Source organism: Mustela lutreola, chromosome 3 (genome assembly GCF_030435805.1).
Source record: "Mustela lutreola isolate mMusLut2 chromosome 3, mMusLut2.pri, whole genome shotgun sequence".
In the NCBI taxonomy this organism is placed as follows: Eukaryota; Metazoa; Chordata; class Mammalia; order Carnivora; family Mustelidae; genus Mustela; species Mustela lutreola.
In genome coordinates, this window is record NC_081292.1 from 209394487 (window position 1) to 209417926 (window position 23440).

The following is a 23440-nucleotide window of genomic DNA, read 5'->3' on the forward strand; positions in this document are numbered from 1 at the left end:
GCCAGACTCAAACATGAGTTTCTCAGACAGAGAGGGTTCTGGGCTGCGTGTTCATACTCACAGGAGCACCGGGGAAGCCGGCGGGGCCTGGAGGTCCATGCTCGCCTCTCTCACCCTGGAGGGAAAACACTGTCATTGGTCACCGCGAAGACGCCTTCACACAGGACAACAACATCGCCCCCTGGACATCTCGTCTCCTTCCTTTAAGCACGAAGTACGCGAAGCTGACCAAGATGGCGCGACTGGGGAACTTTTCCACTTCTCAACGAAACCAGGAGTGGACACTCCAGAACCTTCCATTCCTCCTGCCTCTGATTGTGATATTATTTACAACAAAAATAACCTGAGAATTTTGAAGGGTTTAACACACGCAATCATATGACTTCTAAAAAATGTGAGTATTTAAAAATATACTTAGGGTTACTTGAGAAATCAACCAATTAATTAATTAGGACCATTTACTATGTATCTGTCCTGAGTTGCAAATCCTGAAGGGAGAGAATTCTATTTAGATCTAGAAGGTGCCTCAGGCGAGATCCTGCAGTTTAAGAAATATTATTTACAAATGTATATTATTTGTGCATTTTAAAAATTTTTTCCAGAATTATTTAGGATAGATGGCTTGATTTAAAACTGTCTGCTGTGAATTTTGAATTTCAGAACTTGAACCTTCTTTTGCTTGTCACACAATTCCTGAAACTGTCATCCTGCCCTTGAGACACGGGGCAGAATCGCTAAGGAAGGAAGCAGGGGTCCCTGCTGCCTGGGTGGGGCTATAAAGTACATGGAGAGTCGTCAACACTCACAGGGCCACCACGGGGACCGGCTATACCCGGAAGTCCAGGGGCACCACCTTCACCCTGAAAAAAGAGGAAAAAACTTTGCCCTGTATCCCAAAAGCCGGGGACATTTTCTTTGGGTTTCTAAGTAGTATGAAGTGTTACCTTATCTCCAGGCTGACCGGCTGGGCCAGGGGGACCAATGGGACCTGTAGGACCCTAAAGAAAATAGAAATACATGTTTGATTTTAAAGATAAAATTATTAACTTTATTAATGAGAATATATTGACATAGCAGTCACCTAATAAACTAGATACTATGACTTCTATGGTGGTTCAAATGGTGCTTCCTTTGGTGTGTAAATGTCGCCAGGCCTACGGCTTCGGGGAGTCTATGGAGACGCCTCTAAAGGATGGTAAGACTCAGTGGAACTTGACTGATTCCTTTTTCTTTCCATTGCAGAAGGTAAGTGATGTGGTGTGAGATCTTACAGGAATAGCTTTTTAAGAACCGAAATGTATTGCCTTATTCAATTGCTTGATAATCCAAAATGTTTAACTACTCAGAATATAAATGCACATATTAAAATTTCCAAATTGACATTTTCAAATATGAGTTTTACCAATGTATGTGAGGCATTAGGTGGATTTTTTAAATTGGCTGATGGCCTACCCATCTGATCTGTCAAAAGTGAAATTCCTATGAGTTTCTTGAAGGTGACAATGGTAAGTGTGACACGTGTGTAATGACTTAACTGTCTTGCTTCTTGGCTGTGGTCATATCTGGAAGATGTTTGTTTTTAATGGTTAACTCTGAAATAGTTACAGATTCCGAAGACGTTGCAAAAGAAGATCCCGGAGAATGCTATGCACCTGTCTCCCAGCATCCTTCAATGTTAACATCGTACACAACTTCGTACAATATCAAACCGAGAAACGCCTGGGGACCATGCAGAGAGCTGATTCAGGTCTCACACTCACTCGTGCTGGTGTGTGTGAGGACAAGCTCTAGGCCCCGCTAGGAAGAGTGGTGTGGTATGACAATGATGCTCGAATGCACGGCTGCCGTGAGACTCCCTCTCATGCCCTCTTTCAGTCACATGCATCTTTCTCTCCCCTCTTCCTAACTCCTGGCAATCACCAGCTCTGTTAGCTCGCAAGTGTTGCATGGACGGAATCCCGCTGTTCACACCCTTTTGAGATGGACTCTGTTTCACTCAGCCTGTGTCCTTGAGGTTTGTGTAAGTTGTTGCATGATTTCCTTGTCACTAATGTTGCACTTACTTACCACTAAGTAGGATTCCGTGGTATGACTGTATTGCCGAATTACCATGTGTATAAAATAAAAAAACTGTCTTTCTGAACAGTGTTGATTATCTTGGATTTTAGTGACTTGGATTTATGATGACTTCAGTTTGTGACTTTAATTATACTTTTGAGGTTTTTTCTATTCTCACGTCAGTGTTGAACCAACATCAGGTAATAACACATATAAACTAGGAATTTTAAACACCGCGTCACTGCAGTCTTCTTAATGGTCAGAAAAGGCAAACCATGGCCTAAGTGATGGTGATGAGTTTTTAGGACCAGCAGAAGTCGCGACAGGGAAGTCTTCTGCGTCACACTCAGGGAAGTCCTATTTGTGCCCCGCGGGGAAACTCACCCTGGGACCGTCTTTCCCTGGAGCTCCGTCAGCCCCCGCGCTGCCCGGTTCGCCCTGTCAGATAAAAGCCGGAGTCATCAGGTTAGAAGCAGCCACAGGGACACTCGGCCAGGAAGAGGAGTGACCCTGAGGACGTGTTGTGATGGCCGGTGAGTGTTTCTCACTCTAGCAACACACCTCAAGTTTCCCTTCCTAGAAAATGGCAACATTAATTCTGAAAACAGGTTGCTTTGCAGCAGTGCTTCTCGCCTTTAACCCAGGAAGTCTGTTCTATGCTAGAGTTAATAGCACGGACGTGCCTACCTTGTCACCCTTTGGTCCGGGGCCCCCAGGACCTCCTCTTTCTCCAGGCATCCCTTGTAGACCAGGAGTCCCGGCAGGTCCAGCTGGCCCAGGGGGACCGGCAGCACCCTGAAATCAAAGGACACATGGTGAACCACCGGAAGGAAATGGAGTGCATTTTGTAAAGTCTAGAACAGATCGGGCAGAGTCACCTTTCCTCCTTCGGGACCAGGGGGGCCAGTTCCACCTCTCGGTCCCGCGGGCCCCACGGCTCCTGGAGGTCCTCGTTCACCCGGGGCTCCCGAATCACCCTGGGGTAGGAATGCAGAAGAGCTCTGTTAGCCAACCCAAGACTAACAGCAAACAAAAGCACCCTAAATTGTATTATTTGGATGTAGACCACTGGGGAACTTATATTTTTGAACAACTGGGAAGTGCTGGTAGTTATAAAAGACATTTGATGAATGGAGTGAGAGATGGAAACGGAGACACAGAGTGACGGAGGGAACCTCCATGTCCGGTCTGATGAGCTACCTCAGACACTCTTATTGTTTTATTCATGGGGCTTTTTTTTTTTTTTTTAAGATTTCTACCAACACAGTTTTCCTGTGCAGAGTCAATGTCCTGGAAAGATTTGACTTTTTCAATTTCAGGCCCATAGCTGCCTCCGTAGTATTTATTCATGTCAGAAAATGTGATTTTTCAGATGGAGCAAATCTAATCTGCAAATATCTTGAGTTACCCTGTGTACTCGCCAAATAGTTGCACTGTTGAGCTTCTAAAGAAAGACCATTTTGCTTTGATATACCAAAAGTGAATCACTATTCAGTTGCTCTATAAAATGCTGAAGAAATTAGAAAATAGGTGAAAATACTTACCTTGCCTCCTGGAGTTCCAGGTGAACCGGATTCACCCTTTGGACCCTAGAAGATCGGCATTATCTGATTAGGCCTCCGTCAGAATGCATGTTGTAGGAACATAAGCAAGATAGCACATGTGACTGGCTTGCATTTTGTACAATTTGTTAAATCTCGAGCTATGTACGCTTTCTTTCATTTCATGGTAAAATAGAAACTTTCCGTGTGATACCTATGATTGAATAATTTTTCTTTGTTGAATATTTAAAACTGTACGTTACAACTCAGAAACGATGGCACGAGGAAATGCAAAAGCTAATAACTGATAAATGATCACGATTTATTCTTTCGGTTTCTGAGCTCTTTTTAAAGAAGGGCACGCCACTTACTGGTTCGCCGGGTTTTCCATTTTCTCCTGGAGGTCCACTGGTTCCAGGCAAACCCTACAAAGAATCATATTTGCGCTTCAAACACTGCTTACAGAACATCTTCTCAGTGTATGTTTCTGCAAGGTATTCAAACTGGTTTTAATGGTCTTTTCAAAGCTACAAAATTTGTGGCTCTCAAAATCCAGTGACAGAGAAGGGACAACCATATCTTCCAGACTTAATATTTCTCTCCCTCTAGTTTTTCTACCACTGTACATGAAAATGAATGAATGAGTATGGTAAGATTGATTTAACTATGTGGATTTAAATTATTACAAAAATAAGTATAAGCATAAAAAATTTTATTAATTAAAATAATTAATTAAATTAATTTTAATTTATTAATTAAAAATTGACTAATGCACTTATTTTATTTCAAGGAGGAAGACAGACCACAAATGTTAAGCTTAAGATTAATTATAATTTAGTAGTGTCATCCAAAATTTGAACTGTCAGTTAGCTCAACAAAGACAGCTCTTGAGAAGAAGTATTGAATTATCTGGTAGAAGTGGAAACCCAGGGATATGAAAATAAGTTCTTACTTGTAATCCTTGTGGACCTGGGGGTCCTGCATCTCCTTTGTCACCGGCTGGCCCCTAATGTAGAAAAATATAATGAGATGTTCTATTATAAAATATCCTTTCATATTTAGTCCACACAGTTTTCTTTTCAACAGACTCATTGCTTAACTGAAACTTAACGGTGTGAGGAAGGGCACAGTCTGGCCTACAGAACTGATGCGAGGGAGACATCCTCATTTCTAGTTGGTCAACATTTAGCTAACGAGGTAACCAAGCTTCAAAACCACTGTGGTGAACTGTGATGACATAGTGTTGGTGGCGATAAGATTCCCAAAGTCTTTCTTCTGCCCCACCCCCACTCACTTCCATCTCCAAGTTATGTGAGCGAACTTACAGTAGGTCCTGGGGGACCCTGAGGTCCAGTTTCACCATTCTTTCCAGCAGGACCCTAAAGACAAAAAAAAGCAGTCAGAGAAGCAAAGATAATGGAGATCATAAACAGAAGCCATAGGATGGAAACAAATGCATCTAGAGAAAGCTGGAAAAGGGAATGAAAGCTGCATACCTGAGGGCCAGGACCTCCAGGGCCACCTCGTTCTCCATTCTTGCCAGGTGCACCCTAAAGAAGTAGCCAGTATTTACTAATTTTCAAAAGGAAATCATTCAGTGTCCTATTCCCTAATAGTTTTGATCTGCCCCTTCCATATGAACATGTATGCGTCCACAACCCAAAACTCCTTTCTAGAACTAGATTGCCATAAATTTCTCTACTTTTGCCCCAGAACTCAAAACTCAAAACTCAAAAAAAAAAAGAAAAGAAAAGAAAAGAAAAAAATGAAAAAGAAAAGAAAACAACAAAAAACAACTCCCTGTCTCACATGGTATTTTGACTTTCATATATATACCATGCTTTGAAGCAGAGATCAGGTTTTGGCATCTCTGAACTCCCACAGGGCAAGGAAACGCCTTCTGTCAAATACTTATTGATTAAATAAAGGAAGGGACTCACATCATTTCCTTTAGGACCAGGGAAACCCATGACACCAGGTTGACCTCGGGGACCAGATGGGCCTGGAGGACCTGGTCGACCACTTTCTCCTTGACTTCCCTAATGAAAAAAAAAAATAAAAAAATTACATGAACAGAGGTTTTAAAAAGATTTCATCAAAATATCAAAATATGTGTATCAAGACTCTACAATATACATCCATGTAGGCCGAAGTGTGATTCCATTATTCACGGGGCTTATCAAATGAGATGTTAAACGTGTACATACGGGAGGCCCTGGTTTTCCGTCGCTACCTGGTCCTCCTGGGCTTCCGGGCATACCCTGAAATGAAGAAGTTAGTCAGGCATTTAAAAAGGATAATTGAAAATTATATGTATCTATGTGAAATTTTGAGATTTTCTATGTAGACTTTTATTCGCACACATTCTCCTGTCTATATCTCAGTCAAGTGTTCTGTTTTCCTTCAATCAGTTCGAACCTTCAGTTATCTTAAGAGTGCTTGTTTTGTCTGGAGGCTGTAAAAGTACAGTCTGTTCTAAGGAGTCTTTGATCCTCCTTTATTTGCCGTTCTTCCTACTAAACGGCAGTGTCAAGCAAGAAAGTGTTTCTCGGTACCCTCATGCCTGGACCTCCGGGGGCACCATCTCGTCCGGGTTCTCCAGGAGCTCCTCTAGGCCCTGCAGGGCCAGGACCACCACGCTCTCCAGCGGGACCCTATGGGGTGAGATAATTCGACAAATAAGTAGAAGAACCTTCAGTGACCTAGACATTGATCACATTTAAGTTACAACTAGAAAGCTTCCTTTTGTCTCTCTCTCTCTTTTTTTAAAGATTTTACAGCAAGAGAGGGAACATAAGCAGAGGGAGTGGGAGACTGAGAAGCAGGCTTCCCACCAAGCAGGGAGCCCGATGTGGGGCTCGATCCCAGAACTCTGGGATCATGACCTGAGCTGAAGGCAGTTGCTTAACAACTGAGTCACCCAGGCACCCCTTCCTTTTGTCTCTTAAAGAGAGCTAGTGTGCTGCTGACATGCCGTAAAGTCACTGTTATCTATTAGCTTGGGTTATCATATTGTGAATATTTTGAGGCAACTTTGATAAACACCATATGCCAGAAATATTCAGTGGGTATCACAATACATTTCTGTGTGTATAAAATCAAATATCTTTGATGATATAAAATCATTTTTGTGTAGTATTTTAGAGTTTTCAAAGAATTTTCAAGCATTTTGATTTACTTTATTCTTGCAATGATGCTGAAATAAATGGCTCTCAGTTGACACATATGTCAGAAAATTCTCATAGAAGCTAAGTGACTTGCTTTAGTTACAAAGCTAGGAGAAGAGCTGAGCAGGGGCAGGAATCATTACTGTAAACTGGAAATTATTATTATTTTTAAACTGCAATATATTTCTTTCAGATATTTAGCTTTTAGTTAATAGGAAACTATATGGAAGAATATAACTATTTGTAGTACCAGCATTTACAAAAATAGAAATTAAAGTTACCCACCTTTTCTCCTGGAAGGCCGTTGGCTCCAGCAGGCCCTCGGAATCCAGGCACACCCTGGAAATAGTGAAACACAAATGTTTCAGCCCAAAGCATGAAAACTTTTTCATAATTTCTGAGTAGCAATAGAGATGTTCTTGTGTTATACAATGTCTCAAAAGCAGTATTTGGGATTGAGTACTCAGCTTAAGAAAAACCATGATCTCCTCACCCTGAAGGTCAAGTTCTATGTGAATGAAAGTGATCCAGGTCTCCGTTGAGATGCCTGTGGGAAACGTACCCTTTCTCCTGCAGCTCCTGGAAGTCCGTTCGCACCAGGCTCTCCCGGAGAACCATCTTTGCCATCTTCACCTTTAGGTCCTGGAATACCTGGAGAACCAGCTTCCCCCTAAAAACAATGCCAATAAAGGGATAAATCCAGTTGCAAAACTGTCATCTGAAATAATAAATAATCCATTCTGTTGGGGTAACACTTACACGTTCACCACGTGGCCCCGGCTCTCCTTTGGCACCATTTTTACCAGGTTCACCCTAAATGAACAAAATCTTGGTTTAAAAACAGGGAGTCCAGTCTAACAAAATCAGCAGCGGCAACTGCCAATGCCGTGGTAAAATCAGAGCAAAACCAGCATAAAATCAGCTGAACAAGTACAAAAATTCTGCTGTTTATACTTCTTTCGTGGGAACGGAGCCACACCCTCCAAGCAACCAAGGGAAGTTATGCAACTTACTGCACTGCCACGCTGTCCAGGAACCCCATTGGTTCCGGCTGGTCCAGGAGGACCCCGGGCTCCCATCAGTCCAGGAGCTCCAGGAATGCCAGCAGGACCCTAAAAATAGCCCAAGAACACCACATGAGTCAAAACGTGAGCTGTCTTTTCTGAAGAGCTGATAGACATCACAAATGGACGGTCACGCAAAGCACAAAGTGCAAAAGAAGCTGAAAATGTGTGTGGCTGACACGAGGGAGGGGGCGAGGGTAACGTACCATTTCGCCTTTGCCACCGGGACTTCCATTGCTCCCAGGAGGGCCCTGGGAGGGGAGAAGAGTGTATTAAAAATAATGTCACTAGTGAGCATACATTGCAAAGTAAATTCACTGGTGGCGTTGGGCTTTGTAGAGATTCGCGGACTCCTCCGACTGCGGCACAACACACCATGCAGGCGAGAGAACGATCACTATCTTTACAAATTAAAGACAATCTGAGCTTGGTCTGAATTGTTAAGTAATAAACAGAGGAGGTGTTTAATCCTGTTTCTTCCTTGAATTGGTGTGATCAGTGATCTGGGGAGCACAGTCTTTGAAGCGTCTGATCACTCTCTGTCCTCTACTTCGCTTTGTCAACTAAACATGAAAGTCATAAATTCTAGAAGAGTTAAATCTCAAGGCCCATGAATTTTAGTACTAATCCAGTCCATATTTATCACAGTAGAGTCATCTCAGAGCACCAAGCAATGATTAAAATATATAAATCTTAGGTGATAACAACAGTAAAGCAGATGCTTTCATGACACAAGTGCAGGGACGCACCGCAGAGGCCGCATTGGTCACTTACGGGAGGACCTGGTGCACCAGCATGGCCCTGAGGTCCAGGTTCTCCTCTTTGTCCGGGGGACCCGCTTGAGCCGGGGGATCCCGCAGGCCCAACTTCACCCTAAGTGGAAAGACCCGAAGTGGTCAGTATCTCTCGTCACTTCTAACCACTAAGCCAGTTTCAGCCCATCTCCCCAGGGCTGGAAGTGCAAGATGATACGCCTGTCACCAGCAAAGAATCACAAATCAGGAAGGCAGAGAAATGCTGCGTGTGATTACGGGATGTGCTTTTCAGAAAGGGACTGGGAAACGAGAAAGAGATAGCGGAACAGTTGAGTGCCAGGGATAACCCCTTTGGGAATCAAAAATAGGGTGTTAGAGATTGAAACAGGTGAAAGGATGCCTACTCGACGGGTAAACCTATGTATCATTTTAAAGAAACAATTCAATGATTTTTCTGGTGCCTCAAGACCTCTTTCATATTCTTCTGTAGAAATTCATGTTTACCTTAGCACCGGGGGAACCGGGGAATCCTGCAGTTCCAGGGGGTCCAGGGGGGCCCTGAAAAAAATTAAAGACAATTTCAAGAGCTCTTAATCAAGGAAACAGAAGCTAACATAGTGCTGGCTAGGAAGTTGGCACACACACAATAGAGAAGACAATTGCACAGAGAAAATAGTATTTATGGCCTGTGGATGAATATTATGTGCAGAAACAATGTGGCAAAATAACAAGAAACTACAATGTAAAGCGAGAAAAGTAGGTTCCCCCTGCCTTCTGCCGCAAATTCTCCGACTTTGTGCAATTTCTTTAGCCCGGAGCTCTTGCACTCTTGTTTATAATGTGGATCAACAAGATCTATTTTGCAGGGCCCTTCTAATGGCCATGTCCAGGACTGGGTATTAACAAGTGAACTCTATACAGATGTTAGTAATGGGCCAAGTATAATGAAAAATAGCAGGATTTCATTTATGGGTTTAGTGTTTCTAGATTGTTTCTAGATTGTGTTTATGGACTTAGTGTCTGTGGAGTGAATGTTTATGGACAATGTTGAGTTTTAGGTCTGTAATCCATTAGTCCAGCATTCCATACCGTATAACCTCTCACTCCCTTAAAGAAATAGATAAAAGTTACTTACTGGCTGTCCATCACTTCCACGAGCACCGTCATTACCTCGGGCACCCTAGAAAGAGAAGTTTGTCTCAAACATGTCCTGAATTCTGAAAACCCAGTCATGAGTGATGTTCTGACTTAAATTCTCACTCTGTGGAGCTGACTCTGCTTCCAGTGTACTACAATCTACTTACTAAGAACATATTTTAGAGTCAAATTGTTAACATTCTGATGTGTAGAAGAACTGGGTCCTGCGTTTAACAGAATAGACTGTGAGGGGCGCCTGGGTGGCTCAGGGGGTGAAGCCTCTGCCTTCGGCTCAGGTCATGATCTCAGGGTCCTGGGATCGAGCCCCGCATTAGGCTCTCTGCTCAGCGGGGAGCCTGCTTCCCTCCCCCCCCCCCGCCTGCCTCTCTGTCTACTTGTGATCTCTCTCTCTCTCTGTCAAATAAATAAATAAAATCTAAAACCAACAACAACAACAAAGAATCAACTGTGAATTAATGGTTCAAGTAACGTAGACAAAGTAGACACTTATAAAAAATTTTTCAAAAGAGAGGCCCTTATCTTATGTAAGGCCGTTATTTGTTTCCCTACAATGATAGCTACAAATAGGCACTGTTAAATGCTATCTCATGGGAAAGGTTTTCCAGAAGACTGCCACAGCCTGCAGACCGGGCTGAGGCCCTGATCTGTGATTCTGGCAGGAACGGTGCCAGTACCAAGACTCACCGCAGCTCCTGGAAGCCCTGGCCGTCCTCTCTCACCAGGAGCTCCTCTGGGACCCTGCAGAACACAGTAGAATAAATGGTCTTACTTTAACCTTGTGGAAGAACAGCTGGAGAGGAGCAAGGCAAGTTTTGGGTTAGATGGAGGCTAATAAATGAAAACTGAAATCTACATAAGAAATATAATTACCATGGGTCCAGGGGCTCCGTTTTCACCTGGGAGGCCATTTTCACCCTAAAACATGTAAAGTATGTTACCATTTTGTAGAACAGAGGCAGGAATGTATAGTTTTTTCTAAAATGCAGCACATTATGAAGAATATCATAGAACTTAAGAAAAAGATATGTTTTAGCAATTTCAAAATTTCGGTAGCTTTTTATTTGCTGTAATTCTCAATTTTTGCATTTTAAAAACTTGAGGATGAAACAGAAATAATCAGTGAGTTACTTAGGCATGCACAATCGTCTCTAATCTAAACAGTTCAAGTTATCAGCTTTCATGGAATAGTCACTGTTATTTAGTTCCTGGAAAGCAGATTTCAAGTAAATTTCAGAAAAAGTTAAACCCCAAAATATAAATCTTAAACATAGCTATAACATTTAAATGAATTTACTTACAAAAATATGATTTTATTTTGATTTACCTTTAATCCAGGGGCACCTGTATCACCCTTTTCTCCATTTCGTCCATCAAAGCCCTAGGAAATGTATAAAAATAGTCAAAATATTAAAGATTTGTTAAAAAGCCAGAATGGTTGGAAACTTTACATTGTATTTTTCATAGCTGGTTTTTACCACATAGTACCTTTTCCAACACTGATGTGAGTACTTTAAGACTCTTTTAAATGGGTTGAAGACATTTGACAGTGATTTTATAGTAAAAAGTCTGAATTAGCAAGTACAATCCAGTTTAATTAGGAAGTTGCCTTAACTATAGCAAATATCAGCTTCCCAGATTTTATTTCTATTAAGTTGGTAGACCTGGGGGTCCGTTGGTAGAATCTATCTCATGTTTTGCATAGAATAAAGTTGCTTGATTCACCTGCAAATCACACTGACTAAGTCAATGAATAACACATAGCTCTTAATAACATATTTTCGTTTTTTTCTGGTAATGAAGTAAGGAGAATTAAATAATTTTTCCCAGGCCTTTTTACATATTAAAAACAACTCTAATTATTATCTGTAAAATTACTACTTGGTTTGGTCAGCAAAGCTGATAGACTTAAAAAAATCAAGTCAACCATTTCTGGCACATAGTCCAATTGCCTAATAAAGTTGGTTAGGCAAGCAAACATAGCTAAATGAAATAGCTTATAGTTAATTTAGAAACTCCACTTACTCTATGACCTTTCATACCAGGAAATCCAGGCATTCCAGCTGGACCCTTCATACCCTAAAAATAAGGAATAGAACAGATATTAGGGAATTTTCAAAGAGAATCACAGTCCAGTAGTAGTAAAATACCTTCCACTTTTAAGTTTAATTCCGTTTACTTATAGAATAATTTTCAAGCTAAGATCATTGTGATTCCTCCACGTGATTCACCGCACACCACAGACTTACTGGAGGTCCAGGCAACCCTCGTTCTCCGGGTCGTCCGGGTCTTCCTGATTCTCCCTAGGGAAGGAATAAAAAATAGACGCGTGATTGTGTAAGAGAAAACACGCTGTAGCTAGTTAGCAAACCGACTGCATTTTTCTCAAGGACTCGTGGAAGCGGTCAGGCTAAACAGCTTTCCCTAGTGGAAGGCACGGGGAGGACTTCTCCCTTCTCAACAGCAGGCAGCACTCCTCCCTGAAGTATTACGATGCTCTCTCAATCCATTGACGAGGACTTGCCAGTGGACGTTGAATGGGAAAGGACGAAGGACACAATATTAAAGGTGTTTTACGTTTTCAAGTTCATGAAGTATTGATATCAATTTCCTCATTACAAGAGGAAGAAAGAAGCTACTTGTTCCTCCCCCAGTTATGATCTTTCCACTGGGTGTACCTTCTTGACACGAAGAAGCACACGTAGGGGTTCTGTTAGTTTGGAATTCGGAAAATGGTACAGATAGCTGCACAAACCCCCTACATCCCAAAGTTAATAGGAGCTCACGTGTCATTCAGTTAGCAACAGCTGTTTGAGTGAGATTTTTCTGTGAGCCTAGCATGGATTTTGTCATCTCTCCATTCAGTCTTTAAAAACTTACATCTTTTCCAGCAGGGCCAGATGGACCTATAGCACCAGGGGGTCCTGGAGGGCCCTGAAAATGAGAAAATAGAAAGCAAATGTGTCTATAGGTGTTTCTCTTACAAAAATTTATTGTTATATATCATGTGTTCTCTTGAAAGGAACCTCTTTTGAGAAAATACTCTCAATATTTTTCATGATGAAAATGACACATTGAGTTAATATCATGCTTGTCGTATATACAGTTTTTACTGTTTAATGAACTTATTTTTAATAAGAATTAAAAATATCATATATTTTACATCACATGTATTTAGAAACCCATAAGCACTTTTACATTTTGTGAGATAATGAATGTTTAATTTATAGGTATTTCCAAATAGTTTGAAATATTAAATTGAACTAACTTCCCCTCACTTGCTTGTTTATACAGCACGATTTTGGGGGAGAAATCTGTTGGATTATGTTTATTTCTATTAAATTAAGTTTTAAAAATTGCATGTCAGGAGACATGTCAGGAGATATGAAGGTTACAGGAAAATTAAATCTCTGTTTAAGAGAAGGAGGATTTGTGTCCACACTAGGAGGGGAACAGTGATGGCAGGAGCCAGGGAATCCCTAGATTCAATAGCAAGTAACTCTGGGGAATCTAAACCACTAGAAGAGTCCAAAAGATCTCCGAAACCCGTTCAACCATCGTAAGAAATATTATTTATTGTTTTAAAATCTGAGTACCCTACAGGACCTAAGATGGTGTTTCAGACTGTGGAGGTGTTTTCTACGTGGGACAGTCCGTGCACAGACTCTGCAGCTCCGACGGATACTTACAGCAGGACCGGCTTGCCCAGGTTCACCGGGGGGGCCTTGGTATCCTGGAGAACCCTAGTAGGTAGAATAATGTGCAAATATTTTAAAAGTAATGTCATGTTTGCTTTAGGCATTTACCTCTTGAAGACAGTATGAAATTAGGATTTGTGAATGCAATTAGTGAATCTTATTCCAATTTATAAACATGGAAGCCAAAATTTTTCAGACCAAATAAAGCAGATTTATTCCGTTCTCTCACTTCATTCCACTGGAATTGAATTTTCTTGAACTTGAAGCCATATCACATGCAAGGTAAGTCTATGGTTTAATTTTAGCAAGGTTTTAATTATGAGTAGTTGTTTGTAGATGAATTAGATATGAAACTCCATCTTTGAAGGAATGATACTTTCTGGGGTGTGATTTCTCTACTTATTTGGGGTTATAGCATGCTGGCAGGACTAAACTACGGCAAGATCTGTGTTAACTTGATTTCTATAAATGCATGAAAAAGAAAGCACCACTAATAGCCACACTCACCGGGGCGCCAGGATGACCAGATGTACCAGGGGGACCGGGAGGGCCAGGGGGACCCTGGAATATAAATTTGAAGGATAAAGACAAAATAGGCACGTCTGAAACACACTTTTTTCAGGCATCAAAGAGATGCCTCTGTTCAGAAATGATATTGACACTAAAAAAAATGAGAAGAGCATGCCTCATTATGTAGTAACTATTCACAGATATGATTGATTTTATTAGCTATACAATAAAAATCTCACTGTAAGTACATCACTCTAAAAGGAATTTCCACAGAATCAATACAAATTATTGGCAAATGCTATAGAATATTAGCCTGAACTCCCCATAAAAGGGAATTCAAAAGTCTAAAAAAATCCATGTAAAACACTATGGAAGTCCTAATGTTAGGATGATACCGGTCCTAGTGAGGAAGCATTTTTTTGCCTGTCAGCCAGACTCCTGTGGGGAAATATCTGCATACTGTTAATCCCAGTTTCTAAAAACGATGATGTAAATCAACCAGGAAGTTCTTCATTATGTCACCGAGTTATGCTAACATGAAGACTTAGATGTGCATAGGAGAATCAGCACACGTGGTGCGATGGTAGATTACAGTCAGAACCAACAGGTTTATCATTGCTCAGAAATACAGGTTACACTAGAAAATCTTTCTTCTTATAGCCTGCTATGTCTAAATCCTGAAAACAAATTCATAAAACCACAGTTTGTAATTAAATGTTCTCTTTCAACCTCTTTTCTGAAATACTAAGTAGTGGGCCTTTTGTTTTGTTTTGGTTTGGTTTTAAGGGTTTTGTTTTTGTTTGTTTTGTTTGTTTTTTGTTTTTTTTGGTTTTTTTTTTTAGTAAAAACGGTATATAGGATTACAAAATAAGATTCATAATTTGAATCTAGTTGCATAAGACCACATATTTGAACTGTTAATATAATTCTTCTGGCTTTAAAAAAAAAAAAATCACATCTCCCCAAACTTTAGAGATTTGTAAAATTCTCTATTTACAATTTACATCAATGTCAAGGGTCTTTCTTTAACTAGTCATTTGGATCTATCATCTAAAATTTTGTCCTTTCTCTTTGAAAGTCACAAATATGGTGTCTAGCGATCTGGGCGGCAGTCTTCCGTAATCCCTGAGAATTCAGTGTCATGCGTCCTTTTGCACTTATGTACCTGTTACTGGCAATGAAGCAGTAATCTTCCCCACACTGCTTCTTCCGAGAGCCTGGTCTACAATTAGGGTCACTTGTGTGGGACACCATGTATCATGCCCCCGTGCCTAGGTTTCACTGATTTTTTTCTACTTTCTTCTACAAAACTCCAGGTACTTACATTAAGGGAAAGCTTCTGGGTACAAAGTAAATAGCTATCATTTGTAGGAAACTTAAAAACTCAATAAATTCTGGAAATATTTGTATTCGATTTCAGGGTTGGGATGCAGCAGATTGTAGTATTGGGCATTCATCACTCGAATCATCATCTAGAAAGTAGCACTTACTTGATGAAAACACATGAAAAGAAGACTCTGAATGACTAAAGGAGAAAAAGGGATAATTGAAGTGAAAAATAGCAAAATTTGGTTAAAATTAGGGAATATATGGATGTGTGACCTATGCACAAAGGCAGGGGGGCTCCTGGAATGGGTGGTTGTCTAAAGAAGGAAGGAATGGCAAAACAGGTGTGAGATTAGAGGAAAAAACAAGTTAGGATAAGAAGGGTCATAATCCTACATTGGCTTTCCCAACCTTCATGGAGAATAAGCTATTTTGTGTGAATATGTACTAATACTATATTACTGGGAAAAGAACCATTCAAGAATTAACAAACCAGAAGCTAAATCATGCTCTAAAATGCTGAGAAACTCTTGTACATACAGCTGGACCGGGGTAGCCTGCCATTCCTCCTCCTCCTACTCCAGCCTTGACGTCATAGGACTCGAACTGGGGAGAATAGTTCTGTAGCAAAGAGACCGAATAGATCTGGTCATTTGGTTAGACACATCATAGTTCTTTCCAAAAGCATTTAGAAGAAGCGCATGCAACATCTGCTATTTGGGATAGGAAGTTTGCACAAGCCAGAGGGTGTGGTCCAGGTGCCCTCATCGTCTTGCTCATCCTGTCCCCATAGCTTCAGTAGTAGACGCCCCACGGAAGTACGAGCTCGTGCAGTACACGCGTCTTTCAGCTAACTCTATGCCATGTTAATCCCAGATGATTCATTCCTGTGTGATCTTACTCAAGATACTACTTCTAAGTGATACCCACAGCTTCAAACATATGATCATGGACTCTTGGAAGCTGGAAGAGCCTTGCAGTCATATATATGATCTCATTCAGAGCAGAAAAAAAATGGGGAAGACAAATTACTTTACCAACATTAAAGGATGCAAGTAAAATTGTAACCGCTGCCTTCTGGTCGATACGCCAAACAAATTTGCCCCCCAAATAAACACCCACATAGAGAACAGGCACCGGAATAATAGAAAAGCTAAATGTGCTCGTTGGATTTCTTTGGAGAGTATTTTGTTCTGAATCTCAGGCCCACAAGCGGGTTATGTTTGGTACCAGCATAGGAATAAGTCAGATGGTCCGCTTTGCCTTCTGTTAAACTGATTCTGAACAGCATTTTTTAAAGACTCGGAGTGATTTGTAGATGCGTGGCTTCTAACTTCTGCTAAGGCCATGCAGCAGAATTGTGTCTCGTTGACGTGTCTGGTTAGCTGTTCTCACGCAGAGTTAGGGGCTGCCACGCTTTCTGGGGGGAGCAGAGTAGGCTCTGCAGGTGGGGCGGGGCAGTTGCCGAGGCTCAAATAACCCTGTTGACCTGAAGTCGGTGAGAAGTATTCGCAGCTCTTGGGCCACGTTTCGTCTGAACTTTCAGAGGCTCTGCTGTTGGGGTGGTAAGTCATATAAGGCACTGCTGCAGCAGTTCCTAAATGCTCCAGATTGACTCATTCGGGAGTCAATTTCTCAAACATAGTGATAGATTCTACGCCTGCCGAGAAGCTGGGAAATGTTGCGAAGATAAAAGAGCAGTAGCATTGGCATTACAAGGAAAAGCAAAGTTTATAAAGCACTTAAAATAGTGTCCAACGCTGAGAAGCATGAAATAAGGATTTGTTAGAAACATACAATGGGAGAATTGATAGAAAGAATCCACAAACGTGAGATGTCGCGCCGGCCAAAGAAAAGAAGATGAAGGGCGTAGTTGTAAAGAAGAGGATCTCTTTGTGCTGGAATTTATTACCTGAGGACCCGTAGGGCATGATTCACAGATTCCAGGGGGGCCGGGAGAACCAGGGGAACCAGGGGAACCTGGAATACCAGGATCACCATTTCTCCCAGGAATACCAGGGGGGCCCTAAAAGAATCAGAGATAAAAACTCATAAGACAGCGAAAAGGCCTAGAGTGATTCTGAATTATCATCCAATAGTAGCTTCTCTGCTTTGTATAAGAGGCGGAATCAGTGTAACTGATGAACTTTCTTGAGAATATATACTTTTTAAATCTATATCGTGTGAATAATTTCAACATAATTTATTTCTTTATAGATCAACCTATATTTTATTTTTCAAACTGATGATGGGGATGAAGACAATATATGAAGTTGGAAAAGTTTAAATATTCACATGTACAATGACAGATTCTTGGTTTGAGTTCTTCACTGTCATTAAATTTGTGGTAGTCAAGGAAATATCTGAATGACGAAGGCTCACATATGAAAAGACTGTTAGAAGAAGCAAACCCCCCCCCCAAAAAAAGGCAGACTAATTAAAGAACTCATTTCATTCCACTAAAAAATGTTTACTTACTGGATCTCCTTTAGGGCCTTGAGGTCCTTGACCATTAGGAGGACGAGGAGGCTGATAAATGGAAAAGATACAGATTAAACAAGACCTAAGAACAACGTTCCCAGGAAGTGTGTCCCAATTTGCATATTTATTTCTTATCCCAAGTTACATCTAATCCTTAGATTTAAGCCAGAATGTTCACCTTTTACTTATAAAACCAACAGAATTGGCAGACATGACTTTCTTTTCCTTTTAGGCTCCTGTGGTATAGGAACTATTCATGTGTTAAAATATGAATCTTGTAGATGGACAGATTTTCTTAAAACTCACAGCTGTTGGAGGCTGGGGGCACACCGCGCAACATTCTCCAAATGGGATTTCTGGGTTGGGACAGTCTAATTCTTGATCGTCACATATTATGTCATCGCAGAGGACAGATCCTGAGTCACAGACGCATATTTGGCAAGGTTCTGGCTTCCAGACGTCTCTATCAGCATAGGACTGACCAAGATGGGAACATCCTCCCTCAACAGCTGCAAAGCAAGTCAGATGGTCTGATGTTACCTTGTGTTTTGCTGAATTACGATTTCTTACTCTGTCATGACTTTCCAGTAACTGAAGTGGAGACAGGTTGAAACCAATTAAGTTCTTCCTTTTATTAAACTAATTTGTATGTTTGTATAAACATGCTTATGCAACAACAAAAAAAGAAATCCACAAACTAAATTACCGAGAACATCATATTCTCCACATAATTTGCTAAGTGGTAGGAGATTGCTTAAAATACTAAATCACTTTATTCGCTTCAAAATGGCACACCATAGTCAATTGTCCTTAAGGCCAATAAGAATTTTCATTTCAATTATAGTAAGAATTTAACACCCATGGAAATCACACAGCATTTAAATATATATTTATTAATTGTGTAATTAGAAACAAGCCTTTCTAGCAATCATTATCTTCTGCTTTCATAGTAGATAGGAGCGTTAAACTATAATGATGATTTTGTCACTAACTCTAAAGACTTTCTGGATTTTATTAAGCTAATTGAAAATTTCAAGGGAAAACAGCTATTCTTGGCCACATAAAACTCTTCCAGATTCCTGGGAAAGCTTTAGCCAAGGTTATTGTATATATTGAATATCACTTCCAGCTCCATTGGGCATTAGCAGGTCGGATGATATGACATAATGTATTGTATAGCCCATATGGATAGGAAGAGAGTTCCAAATCACTAAAAATAAATAGTGTTTTTTTAAAAAAATAAATATGGGCAAGGAATAAGTAAAAATAATAAGGAAAAATATGAATCATGACCATGTGTATTTGTGGCTTAACATGGTTAAAAATTTGCTTCAACCAAAATTTTAAACTTGTTTCCTAATTATATGTAAGGTACTCCAATTTCAGCAGGCATTAACAATGAATCAGCTCAGAGGTTGCCAAGACAAAACCTGGTCTCAATTCTTACAGCATTAGCTGTGGGTTGTGGTTAAATACAACTTTAGTTCTTGAGGATTACTATGATAGCTTGCCAATAACTGAGCAAATAAATAAGAAGTTCCTAAACATCTGCAAAAATTTTTGCAAACAACAAATGGTGTACTGTTCAGTATTTATATTTTTGTGAAACAGTGAAATTTTATTTTCTCAGAGTCAACATCTTTAAAATGTCGCTGAAAGAGGCCTGCTTGGGAGGAAGCAAGTAGTTGAACAACCATGCTTTTTGGTGCCTTGTGGCCAAGAAGCTTTTGAGTGGGTCCTGAGACTTTTCTATCCAGAGATTGCATATGGCCATGATCACCTTCATAAATTCCCACTTCTATATCATCTCATATCTGCAGTAATAATGACTTAGGTTCCAGCTGCCTACTTTGGGTTTAGGGTTTAGCCGGCTTAGCAAAAGGTCACCAAAGAGGGGTAATTACAGAACCTATAGACGGGCGCGGCCTGCATTTGTCCCTCCCATTATTGTGTACAGATCCGACATTAACTGCCTTCCGCAAAAGCCCCATCGGCCCTGGAAGTTTTAAAGTCTGTTCTTACTGTGTGTGACCATTATCCACAGTGGTCTACAGCTAAGAGAAGAAAGTTTGTTTGTTTTATTGCAATTCTAAGAAGGCAAGAATCTGTTTATTTTAGTGTTAGGAAAGATATACTGAAGAGAAGACCAGTCTTTTTCACATTGTTGTGAACAATAATAATATAAGACAGGAGAGGCACCAAACTCATTTTTCTCTAAGCAGAACTGATATTTTGTATTTAGGAACTAAGTCCACTGTTTTTCAGAAGAAGTCTAAATGTTTTAATGAGATGGAAGATAGTTTAAGAACTTGCATGAAATATATTCTTCAGTCTTTGCACTGGCTTCTGATTCTTAAAATGAAGCATTTAAAAATTTTCTCTAAATTAACATTATGTGAAATGTTCCAGCAGATTATTTTCATTTTTTTCCAACAGATTATTTTTAGCTCAAGATTTCTCCATTAATAATGTGGACTTCAGGCTGCCCAGCCTTCTTGAAAATACCACTAGTGTACAAATATTGGTTACAGGTAATAATACTGCATCGTATACTAGACATTTGCTAAGAGAGTAGATTTTAAGTGTTTATACCTCCCACACACACACAAAGGAGACTGTAGGGTGCCTATTAGTTAAGTTGATTGTGGTAATCATTTCATAATGTGAAATGTACATCAAGTCATCATGCTGTACACCTACAATCTATCCAACTTGATTTGCCAGTCACACTTCAGTAAAGGTGGAGGAGAAAGTGCAGTACTCATTTACGCTCAGGGCCAGGAATGTCTTCCCACATCTAACACAGGACCTGTGTTAGAAAACTTAGCTGTGGAGTACTGATGCTTTTGTAAAGACAAATGGTAAACAACAGTTAAAGGGAGAGTCAAGTATTTCGTATTTTAAATATCTTTTCTTCATTCCTAATCTGTCCTAAAATTAACATAAACATTTTCTTTGTATATTCATCCTCTCTGTTTATATCTCATTGAAAGGATCCCCACATCACTAGAAATGGTGTTTTCCGTCTGCTCTGTAAACGGTGAAATGAACACAATATTTACTTTTAAAGAATTGTAAATGAATTTGTTAGAGTTGGGTTCAACCCAATGTTATATAAATGAAAATTTTTACTTAGTCTCTTGTGTCCAAATTGTATTAGAAACCCTACGTACTGTGCCTCTTGAACCACAGAGGTCTCAGTATAAGGGTGAGTCACTTTAGTGTACGTCTTTTCTTTTAAGTGATGTTGTTCTAGGGGAGAAAAGGTTGGAACACTTGAAAAATAAGAATTAAGTCAGGTTGTTTATTGCCATACGTATTTCACATCCATTTAAAAGGAGTTTGGCTCTCCTGAAAAGTCAGTTTCTGTAGAAACTAGTGGTTGAGAGTCAGATTGTTCTCTGCTGCTCTAGTTGGTCACCATTGCTGAAAGACAGTTTTCTCTAATTTCTTGTTCTGTGCGTGACAAGATCTGGTTGCCAGTATGTTCCCCCAGAAGCTAACCCTCTTAAAAAGCTGTCTCGTGGCCCTCGGTTTTGGTACCGCTGCCTAATGATCTGTGGGAAAATCATGGGAAAGTCAAGAAAAAGAATGTTTTGCTCTCCAGAGGGATAACATTCTAGCTTGCCACTTGCAACATTGAGAAATGGTTTAGAAAATGGGATTCAGAGATTCAAAAATGTTAAATAAAAGCCAAATAATCTCATTTTTCCTACTGGATAAGAAAGAGACTTTTCTAATTACTCCCTTTATTGCTATTGCTTAAACAAAGTCTCCCTGTTCCAATACGTAATTAATTTTAAGCCCCACCTCTCATGTCACGTGGTGTTTCTGTTCCTTATTACAAAGTACAGTCCTGAAATCAATGTATTTGTAGCCATGCAAGCAATGCACTAGTTAAATCATGTCCTTACTGAGATCTACATTATAAAACAAAATGAAGCTATGACATAATCCACTCTGAGCTTTGCTTTCTCAGCTCTCTGTTTTGAAACCTCAGAGAAAAATAAAAACAAGTAACACAATCTAATATTTTTAGATATGCGTAACACTTTCCTTTTCATTGTTTTTGTTTCCAGTCTTTCAATGTTAATTTATGCTGGTTTGATAGAATTTTATTGTTGTGACTAAAAAATAATATAAATTATGTTTTTCTTAATTCTCTTTTTGGAGTGAAAATAATATGTCCCAAAGCATCCAATCAAATTGTTAACTTGGCCTGAGTGATTCATTTCATTTTTTTTCTCTTCTCTTCTTACTGAATCCTTTTCTGGGAAAAGGTGCTCTTTAAACTGAAAATTAAAAATAGCAGATGTGATATGCAAATCACCATAATATTGCTCTCCTGTTTCTTTAGGACGTGGACCATTTTGTAAGTATGAGTATTTAGAGTGTATATAGCTTCCAAGTGAAGTATGTTTTGCTTTTAAATGACACTGTTTGGAAAACCTGGATTTTGAATAAATACGTTTCTGCTGCTTATATTTATCAGAATATTTTAAAACACGTTAGATGAGTTGACTAAAAGGACTTCAAGGAAGTATCTGCAGACTGTACAGGTGGGTAACTTCGACTTCAGAATGTTGTTTTACATGGACAAGGTGGTTGCTGATTATTCTTGTCCCCACCAGAAAAACCCAAACCAAAATCTTTGTGAATCATTTTTAGATGTTTCCCTGTTTTATTCTTTATAGCTCTATGATTTTTATGCCTTCAATTAGAAATTTTCTTTAAGGTGATTAACATATTGTCCTGTGAAAAATAAAAATAATTAGAGAATTAGAATTAAAAGTATCATACACCTAACAATGGGCAATTGCATTGTAATGTAAACTGATAAGTGACGAATTGTAGTATTTTGAAGAAAATATGTTCTACCTGTTTTATGACAGTTTGCAAACATCAAATTTTACATGTCACTTTCCTTATCACTGAGTCACTAAGTACTTTCGTTCCCTGCAGCAATTTTATTTTGGACAGACAGTAAGAGTGATACTAGGCAGAACTAGTAGAGTCCCTCCTAGACTGCAGGCACCCTCTGAAGCCTTTGTACACTTACTTTACTCAGTCTTCCTTAGGGTTGCCTGCTGCCATCATCTTCATTTTACAGATAAGAAGAAAGAGATAAGAATCCACTGCCTTGGATGCCTTTCTGCAGTTTCAAGGGCAGGGTAGGGTTAAAACCCAACTTCAAAGCTCTACCCTATTAGGGTTTCTAAGCCCTGCAAGCTTAAAATCAGAGTCTGAAAAGACAGTGGGGTTTTTTGGTTCTTGTTTTTCTAAGGGATAAGAGTCGCCTACAGAATATTTTTTCTATCTGGTCTCAAAACAAGAAGATAGCATCTGGAGTTGAGTTCTGTTTATTTTCCCCTGACCTTATGAAAAAGAGACATATCTCCAAGGCCACCCTAACTACATCCAGACCACCAACAGGATTAATGTGTGATTGGGAAACTCAGCATACATTTTACCGTATCCAAAGAGGTCTGTTCTCACAGCAACACTAACGCAGCAACGACCAACAGATAAGGCTTAGATATCGGACACAGAAAAAAGCTTTTTTAGGATGTTTCACTGAGGTACTGATTTTCAACAATTTTAACTATATAGGGTAGTGACTGATTTAGTAGCTACAGATACTAAACAACGCATGTTAATGAACTTCTAACTTCATTAGAATCTTCC

General features: G+C 39.9%; 1 protein-coding gene across 1 annotated transcript in view; it reads right to left on the reverse strand.

Moving 5' to 3' along the window:
• The window catches only part of COL3A1 (collagen type III alpha 1 chain), a 38517-nt gene that overhangs the window by 9996 nt on the left and 5081 nt on the right, over nucleotides 1-23440 (reverse strand). The window contains exons 2-35 of the mRNA XM_059168631.1: nucleotides 18062-18264; nucleotides 17753-17803; nucleotides 17187-17300; nucleotides 15815-15895; nucleotides 13946-13999; nucleotides 13430-13483; nucleotides 12621-12674; nucleotides 11990-12043; nucleotides 11766-11819; nucleotides 11068-11121; nucleotides 10614-10658; nucleotides 10428-10481; nucleotides 9721-9765; nucleotides 9090-9143; nucleotides 8605-8703; nucleotides 8037-8081; nucleotides 7780-7878; nucleotides 7526-7579; nucleotides 7329-7436; nucleotides 7052-7105; nucleotides 6155-6253; nucleotides 5807-5860; nucleotides 5540-5638; nucleotides 5096-5149; nucleotides 4925-4978; nucleotides 4552-4605; nucleotides 3971-4024; nucleotides 3603-3647; nucleotides 2937-3035; nucleotides 2746-2853; nucleotides 2443-2496; nucleotides 945-998; nucleotides 807-860; nucleotides 62-115 (exon numbers count right to left, since the gene is read on the reverse strand). Of these exons, the coding sequence (XP_059024614.1) occupies nucleotides 62-115; nucleotides 807-860; nucleotides 945-998; nucleotides 2443-2496; nucleotides 2746-2853; nucleotides 2937-3035; nucleotides 3603-3647; nucleotides 3971-4024; nucleotides 4552-4605; nucleotides 4925-4978; nucleotides 5096-5149; nucleotides 5540-5638; nucleotides 5807-5860; nucleotides 6155-6253; nucleotides 7052-7105; nucleotides 7329-7436; nucleotides 7526-7579; nucleotides 7780-7878; nucleotides 8037-8081; nucleotides 8605-8703; nucleotides 9090-9143; nucleotides 9721-9765; nucleotides 10428-10481; nucleotides 10614-10658; nucleotides 11068-11121; nucleotides 11766-11819; nucleotides 11990-12043; nucleotides 12621-12674; nucleotides 13430-13483; nucleotides 13946-13999; nucleotides 15815-15895; nucleotides 17187-17300; nucleotides 17753-17803; nucleotides 18062-18264 (2366 nt within the window). The remainder of the gene's footprint in view (nucleotides 1-61; nucleotides 116-806; nucleotides 861-944; nucleotides 999-2442; nucleotides 2497-2745; nucleotides 2854-2936; nucleotides 3036-3602; nucleotides 3648-3970; nucleotides 4025-4551; nucleotides 4606-4924; nucleotides 4979-5095; nucleotides 5150-5539; nucleotides 5639-5806; nucleotides 5861-6154; nucleotides 6254-7051; nucleotides 7106-7328; nucleotides 7437-7525; nucleotides 7580-7779; nucleotides 7879-8036; nucleotides 8082-8604; nucleotides 8704-9089; nucleotides 9144-9720; nucleotides 9766-10427; nucleotides 10482-10613; nucleotides 10659-11067; nucleotides 11122-11765; nucleotides 11820-11989; nucleotides 12044-12620; nucleotides 12675-13429; nucleotides 13484-13945; nucleotides 14000-15814; nucleotides 15896-17186; nucleotides 17301-17752; nucleotides 17804-18061; nucleotides 18265-23440) is intronic.